The sequence below is a fragment of the Salmo salar genome, chromosome 23, assembly GCF_965601325.2.
Source record: "Salmo salar chromosome 23, fSalSal1, whole genome shotgun sequence".
NCBI lineage: Eukaryota > Metazoa > Chordata > Actinopteri > Salmoniformes > Salmonidae > Salmo > Salmo salar.
Window position 1 is genome coordinate 46553858 of NC_138313.1, and position 27908 is coordinate 46581765.

The window sequence follows — 27908 nt, forward strand, 5'->3', positions numbered from 1 at the left end:
TTATATATTTTAAAAAAGCCCATTGAAGGACCGAAACGTCAATCTTTTAAACTTGTCTAATAAAACAACGTATTTTTAAAGGCGAGCGAGGGTTTTTCTTGTCCAATTATCATTTATATTAATTGTTTTGAAGGACCTTGTGTATACAACTGCACATGCTATTATAGGCCATATCTAAGATCACTATACAGTACTGTATGTGTATAGTACTGTATGTGTATAGTACTGTATGTGAAAAAGATGGTTGAAGATTATGAGAAATTCACTTAGTGTATTCTGTGATTTATGGTTTAAATTCGATGTGTAAATACTTTCAATATGATTTCATATTCGTGTTAAAAAAAATCGATTGAAATATTAAAGCCAAAAGCTAATCCCTCCTGTATGGGGTATTTATTTACTGGTGTTTACATTACATACAACTTATTCTCCAGCCCACTTTATATTTTTCTACCCATAATTCTCTGATCTTCTTTCTCCAGAAACAACTTTTCTCTCACCAGCAGAGGGCAGGTGAACTGCAGACCTGAATCGATAAAACCCCCCCCCAAAAAACGTTCTTATCATAATTAGAATCTCAATGTCCTCTCCTCTCCTAGTCTGCTATAATGATCCTTAAAAAGGAAGGAAGGAGGGCGGGCCAGATACACGTTTCTGCATAGGAAGGTAGGTTGGGCCTTTATTGGTGGGTGGAGGAAGTGATAGGAGGAGTGATATTAGGGTTGTGGTAATGTAGGTAGTGCCAGATATAAGGAGGTAGGGTACAAGGGAGAGGGTGTAAGGAGGTAGGGTACAGGGGAGAAGGTGTGGTGGGCCAGATATAAGGGTTGGCAGTAGGTAGGGCCAGATATAAGGGTTAGTCCAGTAGGTTGGGACAGATATAAGGGTTAGTCAATTAGGTTGGGCCAGAAATAAGGATTAGTCCAGTAGGTTGGTTCAGATATAAGGATTAGTCCAGTAGGTTGGTTCAGATATAAGGGTTAGTCCAGTAGGTTGGTTCAGATATAAGGGTTAGTCCAGTAGGTTGGTTCAGATATAAGGGTAAGTCCAGTAGGTTGGGCCAGATATAAGGGTTAGTCCGTTAGTTTGGGCCAGATATAAGGGTAAGTCCATTTGGTTGGGCCAGATATAAGGGTTAGTCCATTTGGTTGGGCCAGATATAAGGGTTAGTCCATTTGGTTGGGCCAGATATAAGGGTTAGTCCATTTGGTTGGGCCAGATATAAGGGTTAGTCCAGTAGGTTGGGCCAGATATAAGGGTTAGTCCAGTAGGTTGGGCCAGATATAAGGGTTAGTCCGTTAGTTTGGGCCAGATATAAGGGTAAGTCCAGTAGGTTGGGCCAGATATTAGGGTTAGTCTAGTAGGTTGGGCCAGATATAAGGGTTAGTCCGTTAGTTTGGGCCAGATATAAGGGTTAGTCCATTTGGTTGGGCTAGATATAAGGGTTAGTCCATTTGGTTGGGCTAGATATAAGGGTTAGTCTAGAAGTTTGGGCCAGATATAAGGGTTAGTCCGTTAGTTTGGGCCAGATATAAGGGTTAGTCCAGTAGGTTGGGCCAGATATAAGGGTTAGTCCATTTGGTTGGGCTAGATATAAGGGTTAGTCCATTTGGTTGGGCTAGATATAAGGGTTAGTCTAGAAGTTTGGGCCAGATATAAGGGTTAGTCCGTTAGTTTGGGCCAGATATAAGGGTTAGTCCAGTAGGTTGGGCCAGATATAAGGGTTAGTCCATTTGGTTGGGCTAGATATAAGGGTTAGTCCATTTGGTTGGGCTAGATATAAGGGTTAGTCCAGTAGGTTGGGCTAGATATAAGGGTTAGTCCATTTGGTTGGGCCAGATATAAGGGTTAGTCCAGTAGGTTGGGCCAGATATAAGGGTTAGTCCGTTAGTTTGGGCCAGATATAAGGGTTAGTCCGTTAGTTTGGGCCAGATATAAGGGTTAGTCCAGTAGGTTGGGCCAGATATTAGGGTCTCAATGTCCTCTTCTCTCCTAGCGTTCTATAACCTACTAGACTAACCCTTATATCTAGCCCAACCTACTAGACTAACCCTTATAACTGGCCCAACCTACTGGACTAACCGTTATATCTGGCCCAACCTACTGGACTAACCCTTATATCTGGCCCAACCTACTGGACTAACCCTTATATCTGGCCCTACCTACTGGACTAACCCTTATATCTGGCCCTACCTACTGGACTAACCCTTATATCTGGCCCTACCTACTAGACTAAGCCTTATATCTAGCCCAACCTACTGGACTAACCCTTATATCTATAATATTCCATCCTCTCTGAGAACCAGCTAGTATGCAGACAAGGACAGGGCTGAGAACTCACAGGTAGTGTTTTAAAGCAACAGTCCTACTCAGTCGCAGTTCACACTGAATAAATTGAACTCAACCATTGAAAACAGATTTTGCCAACAGATTTTTCTTGTGGAGTTTTCATTCAATAGGGTTTTCAGTACATGTATCTAAAAGCCATCCGTTTAAAAAACGATAAACCTATAATTCAAAATTTTTCGACAGTCTATATATATCAAGAGAACGGGTTCAGAAAAAGGATCAATGAAAGAAAAACACGTTTATTGGTGGATTTACTCTGATCTTGTATATTATTTAGGGGTTAGGAAAGTATTTATGAATAATAAAAACAGGTTTGCAATGCCTTTACCCACAAAATATCTGATTCATCCTGAAAGTTGCCCTATTCAATTGTTAAATCCATGTTATATTGAAAGGTGAGGAAAGTGTGCGATAGGAGTTGAACAGTAGTCTATATAGTAGTCTATACATTAACCAGTGGCGTCCGGTGACGTTTAAGATGGAGTACTACTATTTTTTTAATGAGCGTGGCCTTATTTCTATTACAGCACGTTGGATGAGTGTCATTCATATTCCATTCACCCAGTTCAAAGTAACATCAATAGGTTTGGTCTACTACATGATACTCTAATGTTCCCTATACTCATCATGAGGTTGCTACAACCTAGACTACGAATGAAAGTTTACAACATAGGTGCACAGGCCGAGAGACATATTAGTAATCAAGGTGACAGACATTGACACATTCAACACCACCTTGCACACTCTCGCCTGCATCTAGCTGATCTAGGGTGTAATCATTAGTCCAACAGTTGCAAACGAGAGTTTCTATTGGACAAATTCAGGTATGTTTATCCCCGTTTCGTTCCATTTGCTTCCGTTTAAGAAATGTTTTTCAACAGAATCAGCGGAATGAATACACCCCTGATCACACGTAAACACAGTTCACTTTCATAGTGTACAGTCAGCAAGCAGTTTAGCAGTTACACCGACAGGCCCCTGTGGCAATAAATGAATAAAACCAAAAGCTTACCTTGACTTGGATGAGTTCCAGTGTTGGATAGCCAGCTAGGCAACATAGCATCCCTCTCTGTTTGAGCCAGGTGTTTGAGTAGGCTAAACTAGCTAGCTAGATTCGCTAACAAAAAAAATATTAAATGTAACTAGCTTTCACTCCCTCTTACTTCGCCATCATTTAAAAAAAAATGAATTTGTTCAAAACTGTTCAACTATTGTCTTTCTCTGTCTTTGAGTCAACTATCACTACATTTTTTGCACTGCAGTGCTAGCTAGCTGTAGCTTATGCTTTCAGGACTAGAATCGTTCTTTGATCCTTTGATTGGGTGGACAACATGTCAGTTCATCCTGCAAGAGCTCTGATAGGTTGAAGGACGTCCTCCGGAAGTTGTCATAATTACTGTCTAAGTCTATGGAAGAGGGTGAGAACCATGAGCCTCCTAGGTTTTGTATTGAAGTCAATGTCCCCAGAGGAGGACTGAAGCTAGCTGTCCTCCAGCTACACCATGGTGCTACCCTACAGAGTGCTGCTGAGGCCTTCATTGCAAAACAGTGTGTTTTAATCAATTATTTGGTGACGTGAATATATTTAGAATAGTTTTATCTAAAAAGGCTACTTCTTTTTTTGTTTCGCAAAAAAACAAACATCTGCAATTCACTGATGAGGATGGTCCTACTCTGAGGAGCCTCCACTGAAATCTACCCTAATAATCCTCACTAATCATAGCTACAGAAGCCTCTGGTTTGGGTCTCCACATTTCATATCTGCAAGTTATAATACCAGCATTTCATAAACTTCACTGTAGAAAAGGTGATATGTTGATATGCTTCAGTTTGCTGCCATGTGACTGGTTTGACATTTGTCTCCAGGGATCAGAAGGTAAAATAGATCTAAAACAATTGTCTTTTATATTTACAATCCACTTATCCAAACAGCTTATTCATTTACCTCTTATCAATAGCTCTTAACAATAGCTCTTATCCATAGCTCTTATTAATAGCTCTTATCCATCGGCCCCATAGTGCAGTTATTTAGGAAGCAAGTTGATTTGTAGATCAGTCAGTCTGTCAGAATTGATGCTCTCAAAACACGGCCACTTTCAGTCTTCTGCATGGAGCACAAATGCTGCTTCATCCTGTTTTGAAAGAGCAGAAGTTTTTCCTGAACACATGACCTGACCAGGAAAAAGCTAAGGCCTAGAGATTTTCATAATGCATTTAATGCATGTCCAATGTATTGTTTGTTCAATAAAACGTCCTGACCCTGGTTGACGTGAAACCTTAGAAGAACATCTATTTTCTATTCTCATACTCAATAACAAAACTCCTTCATTGACGTCAGCTTTATTAGTTACAAATGATGCAGATGTATTCGACCTGCAGTTAACAGTTAAAAAGCACATTGTAAAAATAGTTGTTGATTATTTTTTCATATTGTAAATGGAGATAAGAATGGTCTCATAGTCTAATGATGGACACAAAGAAGTTATTTGTCCACCATATAGAACATACAGCATTCAACATATAGCATTGAATAACTATCATATTAAATTCAACATATTGCATTGAATATATATAGAATTTAACATATAGCATTGAATAACTATCATATTAAATTCAACATATTGCATTGAATATATATTAAATTCAACATATAGCATTGAATACATATATTAAATTCAACATATAGCATTGAATACATACATTACATTCAACATATAGCATTGAATACATACGGTATTCAAGCGCATAAGGAAAAGGGGGTCCGTTATCATCATAGTCCACCATTAAGGTCATCCCTAAACAGGTTCCGTCTTTGTTGTCACTTGCACTGTAGTATAGTTCATCCAACTCCATGTGTGCGTAAGTAGGAAGTAGCCCAAGGAGCAATGTTTTCAGTTGTACAGACCAGTCTTTGACCACTGAAGTGTTCAGATACGTTTCCAGCCGCTTGGTAGAAGGAGAGCGAGAGACATTGTATCTGTTCCTTTTTTTAGATTGTCATGTCTGCAAAGTCTGGTCGTGTGAACCCTTTCTGTAAAACACAAACATGAGAGACATTTTGTCAGGGCATATATCAAAGTATGTATTAAACTGTTAGCTTTGTCCCAGATCTGTTAGTCCAGAATGACAATGACAACTGTGTATACCCCTTGAATTAATAAAAAATGTAATTTTTGTCAACTATGTAAAACATTAACTCTGACAGAGTGCTGAAAGATCTGATAGAATTTTTATGTTTTCATTTTCCATATTTGACAAATGTTTGTATTGAACTTTAATTTTTAGAGGCAAAAATTTGAGGTCTGTGTTGAGTATTTGTTGTTAACTCAATCACTGACTAACCGTCCTCAGAGGAAAACAAAGACCTAAAAACTCTCTTTTGGTATTTGTTTCATTAGTCCATTGTTGCAAAACACAGCAAAATGTATTATACAGTATGGGGACAATTTCTGTATTTTGAAAGTTACATATCTTGAAAACTTGATTGCTGACAAACAAAACATTTTGGAACTATGCCAACAAAGGACTAATGAAACAAATACCAAATTATAGTTTTTGGGTGGACTTTTCCTTTAAGATCGATTATTTTGTGAATAATCAGAAAAAATATTTTTTGTCACTGTTTTACAACATCAAACAATGGAAGTATATTCTGTGCTAGGCCTAAGGGATAATGTTTGCTTTATAAATGTTGTTTTATGTTCTAAATCTAGAAAAACATGTCAAAATGTTTTTAATAGTGCTATAAAACATTGTATTACATATTTGAATAATCTCATGTTAGAATAAAACAATCAAGGCCTTTAAACACTTGTTGGTGTCTGACAGTGTTGACATACACCACCGGTCAAACGTTTTAGAACACCTACTCATTCAAGGGTTTTTCTTTATTTTTACTATTTTCTGCATTGTAGAATAATAGTGAAGACATCAAAACAATGAAATAGCACATATGGAATCATGTAGTAACCAAAAAAGGGTTAAATAAATAAAAATATATTTTAGATTTCAGATTCTTCAAATTGCCACCCTTTGCCTTGATGACAGCTTTGCACACTCTTGGCATTCTCTCAACCAGCTTCATGAGGTATTCACCTGGAATGTATTTCAATTAACAGGTGTGCCTTGTTAAAAGTTAATTTGTGGAATTTCTTTCCTTCTTAATGCGTTTGAGCCAATCAGTTGTGTTGTGACAAGGTAGGGGTGATATACAGAAGATAGCCTACTTGGTAAAAGACCACGTCCATATTATGGCAAGAACAGCTCAAATAAAGAAAGAGAAATTACAGTCCATCATTACTTTAAGACATGAAGGTCAGTAAATAGGGAACATTTCAAGAACTTTGTGCAGTCGCAAAAACCATCAATTGCTATGATGAAACTGGCTCTCATGAGAACCGCCACTGGAAAGGAAGACCCAGAGTTACCTCTGCTGCAGAGGATAAGTTCATTGGAGTTACCAGCCTCAGAAATTGCAGCCCAAATAAATGCTTCACAGAGTTCAAGTAACAGACACATCTCAACATCAACTGTTCAGAGGAGACTGTGTGCTTCTATACCTGCATTGCTTGCTGTTTGGGGTTTTAGGCTGTGTTTCTGTACAGCACTTTGAGATATCAGCTGATGTAAGAAGGGCTATATAAATACATTTGATTTGATTTGTGTGAATCAGGCCTTCATAGTCTAATTGCTGCAAAGAAACCACTACTAAAGGACAACAATAAGAAGAAGAGACTTGCTTGGGCCAAGAAACACGAGCAATGGACATTAGACTGGTGGAAATCTGTCCTTTGGTCTGGAGTCCAAATTGGAGATTTTTGGTTCCAAACGCCGTGTCTTTGTGAGTCTCAGTGTGGGTGAATGGATGATCTCCGCATGTGTATTTCCCACCGTAAAGCATGGAGGAGGAAGTGTTATGGTGTGGGGATGCTTTGCTGATGACACTGTCAGTGATATATTGAGAATTCATGGCACACTCAACCAGCATAGCTACCACAGCATTCTGTAGTGATATCCCATCCCATCTGGTTTGTGCTTAGTGGGACTATCAATTGTTTTTCATTAGGACAATGACCCAACACACCTCCAGGCTGTGTAAGGGCTATTTTTACCAAGAATGAGAGTGAAGTGTTGCATCAGATGACCTGGCCTCCACAATCCCCCGACCTCAACCAAATTGAGATGGTTTCGGATGAGTTGGACCGCACAGTGAAGGAAAAGCAGCCAACAAGTGCTCAGCATATGTGGGAACTCCTTCAAGACTGTTGAAAAAGCATTCCAAGTGAAGCTGGTAGAGAGAATGTTGTCATCAAGGCAAAGGGTGGCTACTTCTGAAGAATCTCAAATATATTTAGATTTTTTTTTAACACTTTTTTGGTTACTACATGATTCCATATGTTTTGATGTCTTCACTATTATTCTACAATGTAGAAAATAGTTAAAAATGATTTTTTTTATTATTATTAAAACTTTTGACCAGTAGTGTAAATCCAGTTAGTTGCACTGAAGAAAAATACATATTTTGTACCTTTACATATTTTAGCAGACGCTGTCATCCAGTGCAGCTTACAAGAGCAATTAGGGTTAAGTGCCTTGCTCAAGGGCACATTGACAGATTTTTCACCTAGTCGCCTTGGGGATTCAAACCAGCAACCTTAAATTTACTGGCCCAACGCTTTTAACCACTGGCCTATCAAAAATAAATATTTCACATTTTGTTCATATAGTATTAAGACAAATAAATGTGGGAAAAACATCCTGATCTGGGACCAGGCTAACATCCTGATCTGGGACCAGGCTAACATCCTGATCTGGGACCAGGCTAACATCCTGATCTGGGAACAGGCTAATATACTAACATACTGATCTGGGACCAGGCTAATATCCTGATCTGGGACCAGGCTAATATCCTGATCTGGGACCAGGCTAACATACTGATCTGGGAACAGGTTAACATACTGATCTAGGACCAGGCTAACATCCTGATCTGAGACCAGGCTAACATCCTGATCTGGGACCAGGTTAACATACTGATCTGAGACCAGGTTAACATACTGATCTAGGACCAGGCTAACATCCTGCTCTGGGACCAGGCTAACATCCTGATCTGGGAACAGGCTAATATACTAACATACTGATCTGGGACCAGGCTAATATCCTGATCTGGGACCAGGCTAACATCCTGATCTGGGACCAGGCTAACATACTGATCTGGGAACAGGTTAACATACTGATCTGAGACCAGGTTAACATACTGATCTAGGACCAGGCTAACATCCTGCTCTGGGACCAGGCTAACATACTGTGTGTGTGAACATTGAACCTCAGAAAAGGAAAGTAACTGTGTCAAGCAAAAAATGCATTGCATATGACCTTTGAGCTTGACACACACAGCCTGTACAGTAACTCATGTTGCTGTCTAATGTCCAAAAGGTGTAACAACCTACAAGAGATGTTCTAACAGAACTCAGTCCCAAGGAATTTATTCCACGTGACAGTTGAACTTGTATTTGGACATGTGGAACATGTTTGGAATTGTTTCTTTTATGACAAACTGTTCAAATAGTTGTACTGAAAAAAACATTCCGTGGAGAAGAAGCATGCAGGTACTGTAGAGGGAGGTAGATATTTTGGGTGTGTTGGGACTTGTTCACCAGGAAATCACTTTAGATAGAGAGAGCTGCACCCTTTAGGTAGGGCTAACCACAATCTAAAACAGCAATCATTCCAGCAAGCCTCTCCCTAAGGTGTGTGTGTGTGTGTGTGTGTGTGTGTGTGTACCAAATCGGTAGTGCGTGGCGTTTACAGAAGCATATTTCGTGGGTTTGATTCCCGCTGGGGCCACCCATACATAAAATCTACGCATGTATGTCGCTTCGGATAAAAGAGTCTGCCCCTCAACAAGGCAGTTAACCCACTGTTCCTAGGCCGTCATTGAAAATAAGACTTTGTTCTTAACTGACTTGCCTAGTTAAATAAAGGTAAAATAAAAATAAAATACAAAAATAAAATGGCAGATATTTCTATATTACTGTGTGTGAGCATACAGATTACATTAAGTAGGAACAAAAACAACTAGGTTCAGTGTAATGTGTTGTTTTACAGGGTCAGTCATAGTAGTACAGCGCCCCTGGAGCAAATTAGGGTTAAGTGCCTTAAGTGCTCAAGGGCACAAGGACACATGTTCACCTGGTGGGGCTCAGGTATTCGTACCTCTCGGTGACTGTCCCAACACTCTAACCACTAGGTTACCTGCTGCCTAACTGTTTTGTTTGAAACCTCCCTATCCTCAAGGCTGGTTAACGGAATGCAAAACAACGTCACATGCACACACAAACATGTGCTCCTATGCACTCACACACACGCACACAGAGACAGACGCACACATGCACATTTGCGCACACACAGGAATGAGGGTTGGGTTCTACAGTCATCCATTCACTTTGAGGTGAACGATTAGGTGAGAGTTTCCCAGCTGTATATCTAAGCACTGATAATTTACTTTACAACGTGTGTGTGTGTGTGTGTACATGCATGCATGCACGTGAATGACAGATAAAAAGCTCTGATTCTCTACCAGACAAGGGGAGACAGCAGACAGCTACTGTAGTCGAAAGTAGAGCAACAGGAAAAGGAGATGAATTTTACAGGGAATCCCCTCCCTACTCATTATTAACCAATGTCCACAGGAATTTGGGTTCCTCATATTGTATTCACAGTTATTTTTATAAAGTCTATGATACACACCATCTAGACTTTGAGAGAGTAGTCTACGACCCTCCTCTCTACCATTCTCCAGTAGTCTACGACCCTCCTCTCTACCATTCTCCAGTAGTCTACGACCCTCCTCTCTACCATTCTCCAGTAGTCTACGACCCTCCTCTCTACCATTCTCCAGTAGTCTACGACCCTCCTCTCTACCATTCTCCAGTAGTCTACGACCCTCCTCTCTACCATTCTCCAGTAGTCTACGACCCTCCTCTCTACCATTCTCCAGTAGTCTACGACCCTCCTCTCTACCATTCTCCAGTAGTCTACGACCCTCCTCTCTACCATTCTCCAGTAGTCTACGACCCTCCTCTCTACCATTCTCCAGTAGTCTACGACCCTCCTCTCTACCATTCTCCAGTAGTCTACGACCCTCCTCTCTACCATTCTCCAGTAGTCTACGACCCTCCTCTCTACCATTCTCCAGTAGTCTACGACCCTCCTCTCTACCATTCTCCAGTAGTCTACGACCCTCCTCTCTACCATTCTCCAGTAGTCTACGATCCTCCTCACTACCATTCTCCAGTAGTCTACGATCCTCCTCACTACCATTCTCCAGTAGTCTACGATCCTCCTCACTACCATTCTCCAGTAGTCTACGATCCTCCTCTCTACCATTCTTTAGGGGTGTTTCTCACCTGTTTGTAGTCCTTGTGCAGCTTCTTGTATTGGAACATGTTGCAGAGGACTGTGGCTGCTGCTTTGGCTGCTTTCAGCTTCCCCGGGCTATAAGAGAGACAACATGAAGACCAGGTTATGAACTAGCAGGGCTATAAGAGAGACAACATGAAGACCAGGTTATGAACTAGCAGGGTTATAAGAGAGACAACATGAAGACCAGGTTATGAACTAGCAGGGTTATAAGAGAGACAACATGAAGACCAGGTTATGAACTAGCAGGGTTATAAGAGAGACAACATGAAGACCAGGTTATGAACTAGCAGGGTTATAAGAGAGACAACATGAAGACCAGGTTATGAACTAGCAGGGTTATAAGAGAGACAACATGAAGACCAGGTTATGAACTAGCAGGGTTATAAGAGAGACAACATGAAGACCAGGTTATGAACTAGCAGGGCTATAAGAGAGACAACATGAAGACCAGGTTATGAACTAGCAGGGTTATAAGAGAGACAACATGAAGACCAGGTTATGAACTAGCAGTTGGATTGAGATTCTCTGTAATTGCTGGAAAATGTGGGGTGGGTGCAACATAAGACAGAAAAAAATGACAAGGTGCCGTTGAGGAACTAGAGCAAGCACACTTATTGTTGTTTTGGAAAGCAAACCTGCATCCCCGCCATCACACAATTACTGTTGTTGTTCACGCAAACCAAACAACAACAAACGGTCCGTTATAAATCTCAATCTGGGTCAGGTGAGCATCATTTGAAAGGCTGTTCTATTGCTAAGGTAACTAGCTAAGTTCTACCTTCTAAAGTTCTACCTTCTATAAAATACAATCCTACAGTGTTAGGCTTAACAAGGCAATTCAGAGAAACACATCATCATTTTGGTGCACACAGAAAGGACAATACCTTGGGACAATATGATTCTCTCTGACATCTTTGTAAAAAAAAAAAAAGAGTTTGTCACATATAATTGACCTTTACATGGTTTTTCTTATGTCTGTGGAGTTAGATTTTTTTTTTTAAGTACATCTTAAGTGAAGAAAATAATTAAAAACTACAAAGATCTATCTGCATGAAACCATTTTGAACTTTGGCACTTCAAGGTTATATTTGCAATCCAATCACAAGCCTGAACAAATACAGACGGACCAATCAGAACACGTCTTTGCCATCTTCCTCAAAATATGGTCTAGGCTAGTCTAGCCAGCAGCAATGGCACACAAGCAAAAATAAATAAAAAACACCATCAGAAATCTTAAAGTAAATGATTGTCGTCACATCGTTGTTCAATGATGACAGTAATTAGTCTGATGATCATAATACAATTCTTAAAGTATTTGATGATGTGCTCTGACTCTTTCTTGGTAAAATACTGTTATTCTATCATGTATGTATTCAAATAGTTACAGTTTTCTTAAAAACTAAACATGTCTAATTCAGAAATGAACCCAGATCAACATTTCAGAGACATACCGTTCGAGCTGCGACTGCATCCTCCTTAAAAACCACACATTTACAAATGACTCAGGATTTCAATACTCTGCACTCTTTAGCTACCTTTAAGGTGAAGACTATAATGGGTTATAAAGAAGAATTCACTACAGAACAGTTGTGAGATCTGAGATGTGAAAACTTTGCTGCTCAATATCTCAGAACTGTCACAAGTATCTTCGTCTTCTGACGATAATGCGAAATCGTCATCAGAAAAGGTAGACCAATACGCAGCAGGTGTGCAGTTGTTCATTTTGAACATTTAATTAAATCAACACGAATACAAAAACAACAAACAAGAAAACGAACGATAAACTGACAGTCTGCAAAGCATAAAGCTCAACACAGAACAATCACCCACAAATCACACACACAAACACAACCTAATATATGGGACTCTCAATCAAAGGCAGATAGACAACACCTGCCTTCAACTGAGAGTCCCAACCCCAATTAACCAAACATAGAAACACACACACTAGACTAACCATAGAATACAAACACATAGACCATCAACCAAAAACCCGGAAATACTAAATCAAACACCCTTTACACAAACACACCACCCCGAACCACATAAAACAAATACCCTCTGCCACGTCCTGACCAAACTACAAAAACAATTAACCTTATACTGGCCAGGACGTGACAGTACCCCCCCCTTAAAGGTGCTACCCCAGAAGCACCTTAACAAAAAAGAACCCCAAGCAACACCCAAAAAAATTCCCCTTTTCTAAAGGGAGGGAAGGGAGGGTGGCTGCCGTCAACGACGGCACTGTGCGACACCCCCCCTCCCCAACCCACCTATTTCTGGAGGTGGCTCCGGCTCAGGCTGTTCCAGGCTGTCGGGACAGTCTGGCAACTCGGGGCAGTCTGGCAACTCGGGACAGTCTGGGCAGTCTGGCAACTCGGGACAGTCTGGGCAGTCTGGCAACTCGGGACAGTCTGGGCAGTCTGGCAACTCGGGACAGTCTGGGCAGTCTGGCCACTCGGGACAGTCTGGGCAGTCTGGGCAGTCTGGCCACTCGGGACAGTCTGGCCACTCGGGGCAGTTCAGCGCAGTCTGGCCACTCGGGGCAGTTCAGCGCAGTCTGGCCACTCGGGGCAGTTCAGCGCAGTCTGGCCACTCGGGGCAGTTCAGCGCAGTCTGGCCACTCGGGGCAGTTCAGCGCAGTCTGGCCACTCGGGGCAGTTCAGCGCAGTCTGGCCACTCGGGGCAGTTCAGCGCAGTCTGGCCACTCGGGGCAGTTCAGCGCAGTCTGGCCACTCGGGGCAGTTCAGCGCAGTCTGGCCACTCGGGGCAGTTCAGCGCAGTCTGGCCACTCCGGCAGTTCAGCGCAGTCTGGCCACTCCGGCAGTTCAGCGCAGTCTGGCCACTCCGGCAGTTCAGCGCAGTCTGGCCACTCCGGCAGTTCAGCGCAGTCTGGCCACTCTGGCGACTGTTGACTGGCGGGCCACTCTGGCGACTGTTGACTGGCGGGCAGCTCTGACGACTGTTGACTGGCGGGCAGCTCTGGTGACGACTGTTGACTGGCGGGCAGCTCTGGTGACGACTGTTGACTGGCGGGCAGCTCTGGTGACGACTGTTGACTGGCGGGCAGCTCTGGTGACGACTGTTGACTGGCGGGCAGCTCTGGTGACGACTGTTGACTGGCGGGCAGCTCTGGTGACGACTGTTGACTGGCGGGCAGCTCTGGTGACGACTGTTGACTGGCGGGCAGCTCTGGTGACGACTGTTGACTGGCGGGCAGCTCTGGTGACGACTGTTGACTGGCGGGGCTGGGTTGACGCACTTGTAGCCTGGTGCGTGGTGCTGGTACTGGGCTCACCAGATTATGTACACGCACCTCCAGGCTAGTGCGGGGAGCGGGAACAGGACGAGTCGGACTGGGTTGACGCACTTCCGGGTCCGCACGAGAGACAGGAGCTGGAAACCCAGGGCTATGGAGGCGCACAGTCAGTCTCGATCTTATCTCCTGCACAACCCGTCTTGGCTGGATGGAACTAGTAGCCCTGTACGAGCGGGGTGCTCGTACAGGGCGGACTGGGCTGTGCAGGGGCCTGATGGTAGCCGTGCGTAGAGCGGGAGTTGGGTAGCCTGGTCCTCGGAGGCGTACCGGCGACCAGATGCTCTGCGCAGGCATCCTCCTACCAGGCTGGATGCCCGCTCTAGCACGGCACCTGCGAGGGGCTGGAATAACGCGCACCGGACTGTGCGTGCGTATGGGTGAAATAGTGCGCTCCTCAGCGAAACATAGCGCTCTCCACCCCATACGCTCCTCCATATAACCACGGGTAGCTGGCTTCCGGCTCTTCTTACGCCTAGCCAAACTACCCGTGTGCCCCCCCAAAAAAAATTATTGGGGGTGCCTCTCGTGCTTCTCCCTCAGCGCGTACTTGGCCTCGTACCTCCGCCTCTCTGCCTTGGCTGCCTCAATTTCCCACTGCGGGCGGCGATAATCCTCAGCCTGGTGCCAAGGTCCGGCCCCGTCCAGAACTTCCTCCCAGGTCCACTTCTCCACTGCGAAATCGTCATCAGAAAAGGTAGACCAATACGCAGCAGGTGTGCATTTTGAACATTTAATTAAATCAACACGAATACAAAAACAACAAACAAGAGAACGAACGATAAACTGACAGTCTGCAAAGCATAAAGCTCAACACAGAACAATCACCCACAAATCACACACACAAACACACCCTAATATATGGGACTCTCAATCAAAGGCAGATAGACAACACCTGCCTTCAACTGAGAGTCCCAACCCCAATTAACCCAACATAGAAACACACACACCAGACTAACCATAGAATACAAACACATAGACCATCCACCAAAAACCCGGAAATACTAAATCAAACACCCTTTACACAAACACACCACCCCGAACCACATAAAACAAATACCCTCTGCCACGTCCTGACCAAACTACAAAAACAATTAACCTTATACTGGCCAGGACGTGACAAGAACTATGCTTTGCAGAGATAGAACCTTCGAGTCTCATGACTCCCTAGTCCCAAGGTCACGAGGAGTCATGAGTGCACTCAGGCGCGTGTTCCCGGCGGCAAATTGTCTTCACAATAGACAAACATAGGCTCATTCTGTTCAGAACAACCTAGGTTATGACCCCATGTGATCTTCTACATCAGACATGGTGATCATAAACGTTGGCACTGTACTGTATATGACATCAGTTTTCTGATTTGGAAATGTGAAGTGCATATTTGGGACTCAGGTGTTTGGCTTGCTTGTATGACATCAAAGCGGTATTTATTATTAATCGTCAACGTCTCATCTTTCAAAATACACAGAGTCGTCTTAATTTACAGCATTTCCCCTCAGTCAGACAACAACAAATGTGCAAAATCTACCCAATTAGCAGGAGGGATGGGGGACAACTTGTTGTTGCGAGGTGCTCAAGTTCAGAACGGCTGTCAGTCAAAACCCCATACAGCACCGTGAAGCACAGAGCCAGAGCTCTGATGTCAGGAATAGCATCAAATGAAATAAAATTGTATTTTGTCACATGCGCTGAATACAACAGGTGTAGACTTAACAGTGAAGTGCTTGCTTAGGAGCCCTTTCCAACGATGCATAGTAAAAACAATGATCATACAAATAATAGTGTGTGTGGATGTGTGTGTGTGAATGTGTGTGTGAATGTGTACAGTGCCTTCAGAAAGTATTCACACCTATGACATTTTACAAATGTTGTTATTGTTACAGCCTGAATTTAAAATGGATTAAATGAAGATTTAATACAATACCCCCAAAAGTGGAATTTTTAAAAATGATTTAAAAATGAAAAGCTGAAATGTCTTGAGTCAATAAGTATTCAACCCCATTGTTATGGCAAGCCTAAATAAGTTCAGGAGTAAACATTCGCTTAATAAGTCACATAATAAGTTGCATGGACTCACTCTGTGTGCAATAATAGTGTTTAACATGATTTTTGAATGACTACCTCATCTCTGTACCCCACACATACAATTATCTGTACGGTCCCTCAGTCGAGCAGTGAATTTCAAACACAGATTCAATCACACAGACCAGGGAGGTTTTTCAAAGCCTCGCAAAGAAGGGCACCAATTGGTAGATGGGTAAAAAAAGTGGAGTTGCTTACCAAGACGACATTGAACGTTCCTGAGTTTCCTAGTTACAGTTTTGGACTTAAAATCGGCTTGAAAATCTATGGCAAGACTTGAAAATGGCTGACTAGCAATGATCAACAACCAACTTGATGAATTAAAAAATAAATAAAGTGCAAATCTTGCACAATCCAGGTGTGCAAAGCTCTTAGAGACTTACCCTGAAAGACACACAGCTGTAATCGCTGTCAAAGGTGATTCTAACATGTATTGACTCAGGGGTGTGAATACTACTCATTATGGGGTATTGTGATGTCATTATGGGGTATTGTGATGTCATTATGGGGTATTGTGTTCAATACATTTTGAATTCAGGCTGTAACACAACAAAATGTGGAATAAGTCAAGGGGTATGAACACTTTCTGAAGGCAAGTATATATAATCTTGTGAGTGTGCATAGAGACAGTGCAGAAGTCTGGGTAACCATTAAGGAACTATTTAGCAGTCGTATGGCTATTTAGCAATCTTATGGCTTGGAGGTAGAAGCTGTCTCGGAGCCTGTTGGTCCGAGAGCCAATGCTCCGGTACCGTTTGCCGGAGGGTGGCTGGAATCTTTGGAAATTTCGTCGGGGCTTCCTCTGATACCACCTGATATAGAGGTCTTGGATGGCAGGGAGCTCGGTCCCAGGTCAAAGGGTGCTGTCCACACCACCCTTTGTAGTGCTTTGCGGTCGAGGGTGGTGCTTTTGCCACACCAAGTAGTGATGCAGCCAGCCAAGATGCTCTCAACGGTGCAGAGGTGGGACTGTGAGGGTATGTGTGGCATGTTACTGTACAGCCACTGCGTTCCAATTTAGGTGCTTATCAGTGCCAAAATCTGCCATTTTCTAACCCGTTTACAGGTACGAGTGTAATACACTCTCGTTTTAATATGGTGAAACTATTCCTTTAAAAAAAAATCATTCTAAAGAAAACTTGAGCATCTAATAGTTAAATCAGTGTAAAAGCAAATGCGCTGGCTCTACTCTTTTTAAAAAAACATTTTCTGGTGTTTTGTGGTGGAAAACTAAGCGGGTCGAGCGTAACACGTCAACCCCGTTACCCAACACATAGACAGGCTAGAAATGTTTTAGCGATGACAATTTTCTTTGTGAAGCTTGCATTCAATTGCTACTCCCTGTTGCACACAACAAGCTTCCATTGCCCCTATCACAATGGTATTTATGGCTGATTTAAGAAGAAATCTTCAACCCTGTTCTGGTCAACACACAATACAGCGGAGTCAATCACCACCTTCTGGAGACACCTGAAACCCCACCTCTTTAAGGAATACCTGGGATAGGATTAAGTAATCCTTCTAACCCCCCCCCAGAGCGTCTGCTAAATGACTTAAATGTAAATGTATGTCAACCCTGTTCTGGTCAACCCTTGTATGGTCAACCCTGTTAGGGTCAACCCTGTTACTGTCAACCCTGTTACTTTATTTGGCACTTAATAGGCACTTACTATAGTCTTTTTTTTTTAACCTCTTGAGATGGGGAAACATGTTTTTTATGTGCTCTTCATGACAGAATGTTAACATGAGGTGAAGTCAAACATTACACTTCTCAAAAAAAGGCACGGAATCAGTGGAACGACCCACCAGCAAGAAACACTGCTATCAATATTTATCCTTATCCCGTACCTGCTGTCGTTGGAGTTCTTGATGGCCACCAGTTTTTGCAGCCCGTCAAAGAAAGTGATGTCCCGGGCTGCAACGGCGCTGCAGGTCACCATGTTGTTCAACGCTCCACAGATGTTGACCACCACGTCGCTGGACGGCTCCTTCTGCTGACCGTCAACAGGGAGCTTGTCCACCAGGTTGTTCACTGTCTTGGTTGCTAGAGGGAGAAAAAAGGGTTGATCTAATTTAATTCATCCCACACGGCAGTCAAATCCACCCCTGAAATAGATGGACATGGCTCTGTTAGTCTTCTTGTGTTTGGTCCTTGCTCTAGCATGAAATCGATGGGTTATCCTCCGTTTGTTAATAACACAAATCTTCCATGCACATCTCACATTGACATCGTTGAATTGCTCGCCTTTCTCTAAAAGTTTATTGGAGGATGAGGTTCCGAGGCAATCAAGGATTTGATAAAAGGGTCATGGTTACTGACCCATGGCGTTCTTGTCCTTGGCATGGCGTGACAGGTTTCTGAGGAAACCTGTGAGGGATCGCAGCTCCAGGTCATTATTGGTCCTCAGTTTGTCCAACATCACAGGAAGCATCCTCTCTTGCTCGAGAGCCACACGACTCAGCACCCCCGCCCACTGAGGAGGAAAAGAGAGAAAGGTCATTCTGCATTAGTATTTCTCAAACCTTTTTGTGCAACTGATCATTAGGCTTATTTTCTTATGAGTCAATTACACCCTGTAGAAAGGCAAGGTACCCACAGGGGTTCTAGTACCCCCAGCTTGAGAGAAACTGTCGTCGTTCTATGAATGCTGAGTGAGCTATAGAGTTCACTGATGTGAGTGATGTGAGTCAGGTGTCCAAGTCCCTTAAAAAACCTGACCCTAGAGCACATATCAGTGGCCTAGTCACAGAGGCTTCATGGATAGTTTGAGGAGCCTGTTTATGATCCCCTAGTCTATCTGGCACCGCCAGGAGATGGGGGGTGAGGTGAGATGAATCCATAGTCTATCTGGCACCGCCAGGGGACGGGTGGTGAGGTGAGATGACCACATAGTCTATCTGGCACCGCCAGGGGATTGAGGTGAGATGACCACATAGTCTATCTGGCACCGCCAGGGGACGGGTGGTGAGGTGAGATGACCACATAGTCTATCTGGCACCGCCAGGGGATGGGTGGTGAGATGACTCCATAGTCTATCTTACACCGCCAGGGGATGGGTGGTGAGATGACTCCATAGTCTATCTGGCACTGCCAGGGGACGGGTGGTGAGGTGAGATGACTCCATAGTCTATCTGACACCGCCAGGGGACGGGTGGTGAGGTGAGATGACTCCATAGTCTATCTGACACCGCCAGGGGACGGGTGGTGAGGTGAGATGACCACATAGTCTATCTGGCACCGCCAGGGGACGGGTGGTGAGGTGAAATGACTCCATAGTCTATCTGGCACTGCCAGGGGATGGGTGGTGAGGTGAGATGACTCCATAGTCTATCTGACACCGCCAAGGGATGGGTGGTGAGGAGAAATGACTCCATAGTCTATCTGGCACCGCCAGGGGACGGGTGGTGAGGTGAGATGACTCCATAGTCTATCTGGCACCGCCAGGGGACGGGTGGTGAGGTGAGATGACCACATAGTCTATCTGGCACCGCCAGGGGATGAGTGGTGAGGTGAGATGACCACATAGTCTATCTGACACCGCAAGGGGACGGGTGGTGAGGTGAGATGACCACATAGTCTATCTGGCACCGCCAGGGAACGGGTGGTGAGGTGAAATGACCACATAGTCTATCTGGCACCGCCAGGGGATGGGTGGTGAGGTGAAATGACTCCATAGTCTATCTGGCACCGCCAGGGGACGGGTGGTGAGGTGAGATGACTCCATAGTCTATCTGGCACCGCCAGGGGATGGGTGGTGAGATGGCTCCATAGTCTATCTGACACCGCCAGGGGATGGGTGGTGAGATGACTCCATAGTCTATCTGGCACCACCAGGGGATGGGTGGTGAGGTGAGATGACTCCATAGTCTATCTGACACCGCCAGGGGATGGGTGGTGAGGTGAGATGACTCCATAGTCTATCTGACACCGCCAGGGGATGGGTGGTGAGGTGAGATGACCACATAGTCTATCTGGCACCGCCAGGAGACGGGTGGTGAGGTGAAATGACTCCATAGTCTATCTGGCACCGCCAGGGGATGGGTGGTGAGGTGAGATGACTCCATAGTCTATCTGACACCGCCAGGGGACGGGTGGTGAGGTGAGATGACCACATAGTCTATCTGACACCGCCAGGGGATGGGTGGTGAGGAGAAATGACTCCATAGTCTATCTGGCACCGCCAGGGGACGGGTGGTGAGGTGAGATGACTCCATAGTCTATCTGGCACCGCCAGGGGATGATGGGTCGTGAGGTGTGAGATGGTGACGAGAGAAGGACCATTGGCAGTGGGAATTATCAACTCACTCTCTTGTCTCCAGCTGTGATGTTCTGCAGCGCCCCGGCTGCAGCCTCGCGGGTGGTGAAGTTGAACTCACAGCCCTGCAGCACGCGGTTATACAACCCCACCACCTGGGGGTGCCACAGCCACTCCAGACCCTTGGGCACGCGGGCCACCTCGGTGAATGTAACCAGGTCCTGGTTCATCTTCTGTAAAAGGAGAAGGTCAGGGGTCAATGTGATACAGGAGTTCCATTTACATTTTAGTCATTTAGCAGACGCTCTTATCCAGAGCGACTTACAGTAGTGAATGCATACATTTCATAAAAAATGTTTTTTCCCGTACTGGTCACCGTGGGAATCGAACCCACAACACTGGCGTTGCAAACACCATGCTCTACCAACTGAGCTACACGGGACTACACACAGACAGGGTCATTCTGAAGACCATCAAGAATACGGTTCAACTGCTAAACTGACAGAAGAAGAAGAAGAAGAAGATTGACACTGTGATACATACATTTTTTACTTTCTTGCTCTGAGGTGTGAAGCAACCAATGGCTTCACTCCTGCTGGTGTCCTGGCCTCTGGTTGGTCCTTCCAGACGTAGCATGGCCGAGGGCGGCATCTCACTGTACAGCTGATAGGAGAGGTTCCTCATAACACACACTGCATTCTCCACTCCCTGGACACAAGCACACAAGTTGAGTATGTTTTAATATGTTTTAATATCAATATTTAATAGTCCAAAATGTGAGGCTTTCACATGAACAAATGTACCATAGAATGTTGAGTATTTATTTAATTCCCATGACGACACGTTCAACACTTGATCAAAGAAAAACACTGAAGGTACAGTTACGCATTGTGACAATTGTTCTGCAAATACCACACGGCTAAGTAACTTTCCTATCTGTACTCCAGTCCACTACCTGCAATCCAGTCCACTATCTGCAATCCAGTCCACTATCTGTACTCCAGTCCACTATCTGCAATCCAGTCCACTATCTGTACTCCAGTCCACTACCTGCAATCCAGTCCACTATCTGTACTCCAGTCCACTATCTGCAATCCAGTCCACTATCTGCAATCCAGTCCACTATCTGCAATCCAGTCCACTATCTGTACTCCAGTCCAGTATCTGCAGTCCAGTCCACTATCTGTACTCCAGTCCAGTATCTGTACTCCAGTCCACTACCTGCAATCCAGTCCACTATCTGCAATCCAGTCCACTATCTGCAATCCAGTCCACTATCTGTACTCCAGTCCAGTATCTGTACTCCAGTCCACTATCTGCAATCCAGTCCACTATCTGCAATCCAGTCCACTATCTGTACTCCAGTCCAGTATCTGCACTCCAGTCCACTATCTGCAGTCCAGTCCAGTATCTGCAGTCCAGTCCAGTATCTGCACTCCAGTCCACTATCTGTACTCCAGTCCACTATCTGTACTCCAGTCCACTATCTTCAATCCGTCCACTATCTGCAATCCAGTCCACTATCTGCAATCCAGTCCACTATCTGCAATCCAGTCCACTATCTGTACTCCAGTCCAGTATCTGCAGTCCAGTCCACTATCTGTACTCCAGTCCAGTATCTGTACTCCAGTCCACTACCTGCAATCCAGTCCACTATCTGCAATCCAGTCCACTATCTGCAATCCAGTCCACTATCTGTACTCCAGTCCAGTATCTGTACTCCAGTCCACTATCTGCAATCCAGTCCACTATCTGCAATCCAGTCCACTATCTGTACTCCAGTCCAGTATCTGCACTCCAGTCCACTATCTGCAGTCCAGTCCAGTATCTGCAGTCCAGTCCAGTATCTGCACTCCAGTCCACTATCTGTACTCCAGTCCACTATCTGTACTCCAGTCCACTATCTTCAATCCGTCCACTATCTGCAATCCGTCCACTATCTGCACTCCAGTCCACTATTTGCACTCCAGTCCACTATCTGCACTCCAGTCCACTATCTGTACTCCAGTCCACTATCTGTACTCCAGTCCACTATCTGTACTCCAGTCCACTATCTGTACTCCAGTCCACTATCTGCACTCCAGTCCACTATCTGCACTCCAGTCCACTATCTGCACTCCAGTCCACTATCTGTACTCCAGTCCACTACGCAGCTCATCTCACCTTTTCCTCCACCTTGCCGTCCTGTATCGAGGCCTGGATGTATCCTACCAGGGCATCCACCAGACCGTTGGTCTCCCGCATCTGCCGTCTGGTCTTCTCATTCACTGAGCTCAGGTTCCTGGGGACAGCAGGGTGAGAGGTTAGAGACGGGATAGGCAAACATAAATCAGAGTACAAAGAACTGACATTTATCAAAGAGCTGACGTGGGTCAAAGAGCTGATGTGGGTCAAAGAGCTGACGTGGGTCAAAGAGCTGACGTGGGTCAAAGAGCTGATGTGTCAATGAGCTGACGTGGGTCAAAGAGCTAGTGCATGTGACAACAGTGTCCTTAGACAGAGGAGGAGCTGGAAGGAGAAGAAGAAGGTTGTACTATACTATTCTATAGTGTACTGTACTATCCTATAGTGTAGTATATTGTACAATAGTGTACTATTTTGTACTATAGTGTACTATACTGTACTATACAATACTGTACTATATTGTACTATAGTGTACTGTACTATCCTATAGTGTACTATATTGTACTATAGTGTACTGTACTATCCTATAGTGTACTATTGTGTACTGTACTTTCCTATAGTGTACTATAGTGTACTGTACTATCCTATAGTGTACTATACTGTACTATACTATATTGTATTATAATGTACTGTACTATCCTATAGTGTACAATAGTGTACTGTGCTATCCTATAGTGTACTATATTGTACTATAATGTACTGTGCTATCCTATAGTGTACTATATTGTACTATAATATACTGTGCTATCCTATAGTGTACTATACCTGAGACATCCGGTGGTGTTGTAGAAGATGTCAACCTCAGAGGGGCTCTGCTGGATGACCTCAGAGTCTCCACTTCCTGAGAGCGGGATCAGGATCCTCTCTGTGAGCTCACCTAGCGTCTCCTTGGCTAGTTTCTCCTTCAGGTTGTCTTTGGATGACAGGTTCCACAGAATACCTGACAGAAAACCCAATGATCAAACCTTGAATTTTTTGCAATTCGTATCATTACCTCTACTATTATTCATTGTGCTCCTAAATTTCTTTCTGTTCTCCCCAAAAATTATACTTAAGAGCACATGTCAGCATAGAGCCCTACATTGTACAGAGTACTTTGTCTCTCAAGAAAGTTTTACTTACTATAACTGTGATATGTGGTTGTCTTACCTAGCTACCTTCAGATGAATGTAAGTCTCTCTGGATAAGAGTCTCTGCTAAAGGACTAACATGTAAAACGTCATACCTGTGATGTTCTTGCGTAGCTCGTCGTCATTCACCTTCAGAGCCTCTATGAGTTGTGGGATCCCTCCCCCCTCGATAAGGGCCACCTTGTTGTCCATGTTCTCGTAGATGAGGTTCCTCGTGGCGCCCGTGGCGTAGCGAGCCACCTCCTGGTTCTCACTGTTGAACAGCCTCACCAGCTCAGGAATGCCCTTACAGCGGTACACCTAGTGATTGGAGGGAAGAACAACTCTGTAAGGTTTAGACTCATTCTGAATCCAAAAGTGATCCCTAGCCTAGCCCCTATTCCCTAGGCAAACCTGTATATCTGAAATGAATAGACAGATATCAAAAGGCAAGGTGACGTAACTGCCATATTGCTTAAAGCTGTCCAATATTTTCAGATTTACAGGACCTAGAGCTTGATTTAGAATCTAGCATCTGTGCTTGGACTGCTGAGCAAACCCTGTTACCCGGCAACAAGACCACACACATAAATCTCTGTTCCTGCTCTTTCACAGAACCACAGATGAAAAAATATGTGTGGCACCGACAAGCACCTACAAGCTACCTGTCTGTGACAAAATACTTCACACCTGCTTGAAACAAAATGGTGTCCGTCACTTCAACAAGACAACATTCTTTTAGAATTACTTAGATCACATTCATGTCTGCTGAACTATGACATTAAATCAAAGTTGAGGCTTTTAATGTTAAGCACCTAGGCCAAGATTGACAGTTGGCACAACCGGAGCATGTCAGTGTGTTGATATACCTGGAGCACGTCAGTCAATGTGTTGATACACCTGGAGCACGTCAGTCAATGTGTTGATATACCTGGAGCACGTCAGCCAATGTGTTGATATACCTGGAGCACGTCAGCCAATGTGTTGATATACCTGGAGCACGTCAGCCAATGTGTTGATACACCTGGAGCACGTCAGTCAGTGTGTTGATATACCTGGAGCACGTCAGTCAATGTGTTGATATACCTGGAGCACGTCAGTCAATGTGTTGATATACCTGGAGCACGTCAGTCAATGTGTTGATACACCTGGAGCACGTCAGTCAATGTGTTGATATACCTGGAGCACGTCAGTCAGTGTGTTGATATACCTGGAGCACGTCAGTCAGTGTGTTGATATACCTGGAGCACGTCAGTCAGTGTGTTGATATACCTGGAGCACGTCAGTCAATGTGTTACACCTGGAGCACGTCAGCCAATGTGTTGATATACCTGGAGCACGTCAGCCAATGTGTTGATACACCTGGAGCACGTCAGTCAATGTGTTACACCTGGAGCACGTCAGCCAATGTGTTGATATACCTGGAGCACGTCAGCCAATGTGTTGATACACCTGGAGCACGTCAGTCAATGTGTTACCCCTGGAGCACGTCAGCCAATGTGTTGATACACCTGGAGCACGTCAGCCAATGTGTTGATATACCTGGAGCACGTCAGTCAATGTGTTGATATACCTGGAGCACGTCAGTCAATGTGTTGATATACCTGGAGCACGTCAGTCAATGTGTTGATATACCTGGAGCACGTCAGTCAATGTGTTGATATACCTGGAGCACGTCAGTCAGTGTGTTGATATACCTGGAGCACGTCAGTCAATGTGTTACACCTGGAGCACGTTAGTCAGTGTGTTGATACACCTGGAGCACGTCAGTCAATGTGTTGATATACCTGGAGCACGTCAGTCAATGTGTTGATACACCTGGAGCACGTCAGTCAATGTGTTACACCTGGAGCACGTCAGTCAATGTGTTGATATACCTGGAGCACGTCAGTCAATGTGTTGATACACCTGGAGCACGTCAGTCAATGTGATGATACACCTGGAGCACGTCAGTCAATGTGATGATATACCTGGAGCACGTCAGTCAATGTGATGATATACCTGGAGCACGTCAGTCAATGTGTTGATATACCTGGAGCACGTCAGTCAATGTGTTGATATACCTGGAGCACGTCAGTCAATGTGATGATATACCTGGAGCACGTCAGTCAATGTGTTGATACACCTGGAGCACGTCAGTCAATGTGATGATACGCAATAGTTCTTATGCAACTAGCAACTTCACTTCTATTGTTCCTTATATTATGTTAATGAACATACGCACACCGAATGGGATGCATATTTGACATTGAAAATATCATAAGGAAGTACCAGAGAAACAGAGATGTGACTGCAGAATGAAGAGGAACTCCCTTTAGTACCTCTTTCTTGGCCTCAGTGTCGTTGTAACACTCATGTTGGATAAAAGCTGCTCCCAGAACCTGCAACTCAGCATCCCCCTCTGCCAGGTACCTCACCGCCGTAGCCATGTCCATGTTATTGATCCTGTACAATCAGAAAGATCAACCAATCAACCAATCAAACGTACCTGTATCTGTAAAGCCCAGTTGACACAAAGTGCTTTACAGTAAGCCAGCCCCTGGACAGGTTAGAGAGACTTAGACAAATAATAGATTATGAATGATGGGGGATTTCTTGGTGATAACACACTATAGCAGCGGTGTCAAAGTCATTTTTCCCAGCAGGCTGCATTTGGTCTTCACTGAGGGCCGCATTCGGTTATGTTTCAGTTATTGACTGTTTCCTCGCAGTAAAAATTGCTTTTGGAATTTTCTATGCTTCCTGACTGTCTAGTTTTAGTTTCGATAACAGATAAAGCTAAGCCTAGTCCTGGAATGAAAAGCAAAAGCTAATCAATTGAGAATCACCATTGAAATAGCTTTTTAGTCTTGTCTCAGGGAAACTGTCCCTCTAGGTGTGTTGTGGTCAGTTCCATTTCAATTCCAGTCAATTCCAGAACTACACTGAAATTCCAATTCCAATTCATCTTCAATGCTTTTCAATGAGGAACATTTGGAATTAGAATTTGATTTACTTTTCTCAAATTAGCTGGAATTCAAATGGAGTTGACCCCAAACCCTGGTGCACGATTAGGCAAAATGAGATAATATACTGCCAGTCCAGCTGACCAGTCAGGCCAACATGACTCACAGGTTTCACTCCCATGGTATAACCCTGTGCCTGTGTGAATGGTAACTAAGCTAAAGGTAACACACTGTGGTTTTTCCATCTGCTGTGCTAACAGCTAGGTGCCGGCTGTTTGTGTGTGAAATGTGAAACCTGATGAAAGTCCTCTGGTGCCACACCCAAACCAGTCCTGCCACTACGGGGCCATGTAGCAGCCAGCTCAGAATATACAGCTCTTGGGAAAGAGACATTTGTAATCATCACAGAGACGCTGCTTTGAAAGTGCTCTATCACGAGCCAGAATAGCAAAACAGACAAAAACGTTGGTCACACACCCCTGCACCGCACAATGTAAACACACAATGGGTGCCAGACCTGCCCACGCACCTAGGACAACAGGTCCCTGTGCAATGGGAGACGCCACGGGTCCTCGACTAACCGAGGTTGTTTGGGACAACATGGAGCCACATGAATCTACAAGCCCTCCAGCCACACCCTCTCCAGCGTGGGATGAATCAGGTCCACAGGGGAAACGTGTAAAGGAGGGTCTGAGGTCACTGGTGCGTGAGAGCATCCATTCCCAACGGAGCAGTCAGGTCCCTTATCGAGAAAAACAGCCCACAATGAGCGTTTTCTCTCTCAAAGATCTATGACGGCCCTGTCATCACTGTCCCACTGTCAGTCCTCACCAGCACTGTCCCGCTGTCAGTCCTCACCAGCACTGTCACGCTGTCAGTCCTCACCACCACTGTCCCGCTGTCAGTCCTCACCACCAATGTCCCACTGTCAGTCCTCACCAGCACTGTCAGTCCTCACCACCACTGTCCCACTGTCAGTCCTCACCACCACTGCCAGTCCTCACCACCACTGTCAGTCCTCACCACCACTGTCAGTCCTCACCACCACTGTCCCACTGTCAGTCCTCACCACCACTGCCAGTCCTCACCACCACTGTCCCACTGCCAGTCCTCACCACCACTGTCTCACTGCCAGTCCTCACCACCACTGTCAGTCCTCACCACCACTGTCAGTCCTCACCACCACTGTCCCACTGTCAGTCCTCACCACCACTGTCCCGCTGCCAGTCCTCACCACCACTGTCAG

At 44.5% G+C, this 27908-nt stretch overlaps 1 protein-coding gene across 3 annotated transcripts in view; it reads right to left on the reverse strand.

Moving 5' to 3' along the window:
- Positions 1–4673: 4673 nt before the first annotated feature.
- LOC106584766 (plakophilin-3) overlaps positions 4674–27908 on the reverse strand; it is a 65515-nt gene continuing 42280 nt past the window's right edge. For all 3 annotated transcript variants that reach the window (XM_045706500.1, XM_014170314.3, XM_045706501.2), the window contains 10 exons: positions 26039–26162; positions 23834–24038; positions 23374–23548; positions 22588–22705; positions 20968–21132; positions 20475–20657; positions 18489–18642; positions 18017–18212; positions 10755–10842; positions 4674–5380 (listed from right to left, as the gene is read on the reverse strand). In XM_045706500.1, coding sequence (XP_045562456.1) covers positions 5339–5380; positions 10755–10842; positions 18017–18212; positions 18489–18642; positions 20475–20657; positions 20968–21132; positions 22588–22705; positions 23374–23548; positions 23834–24038; positions 26039–26162 — 1450 coding nt within the window. In that variant the 3' untranslated portion in view covers positions 4674–5338. The remainder of the gene's footprint in view (positions 5381–10754; positions 10843–18016; positions 18213–18488; positions 18643–20474; positions 20658–20967; positions 21133–22587; positions 22706–23373; positions 23549–23833; positions 24039–26038; positions 26163–27908) is intronic.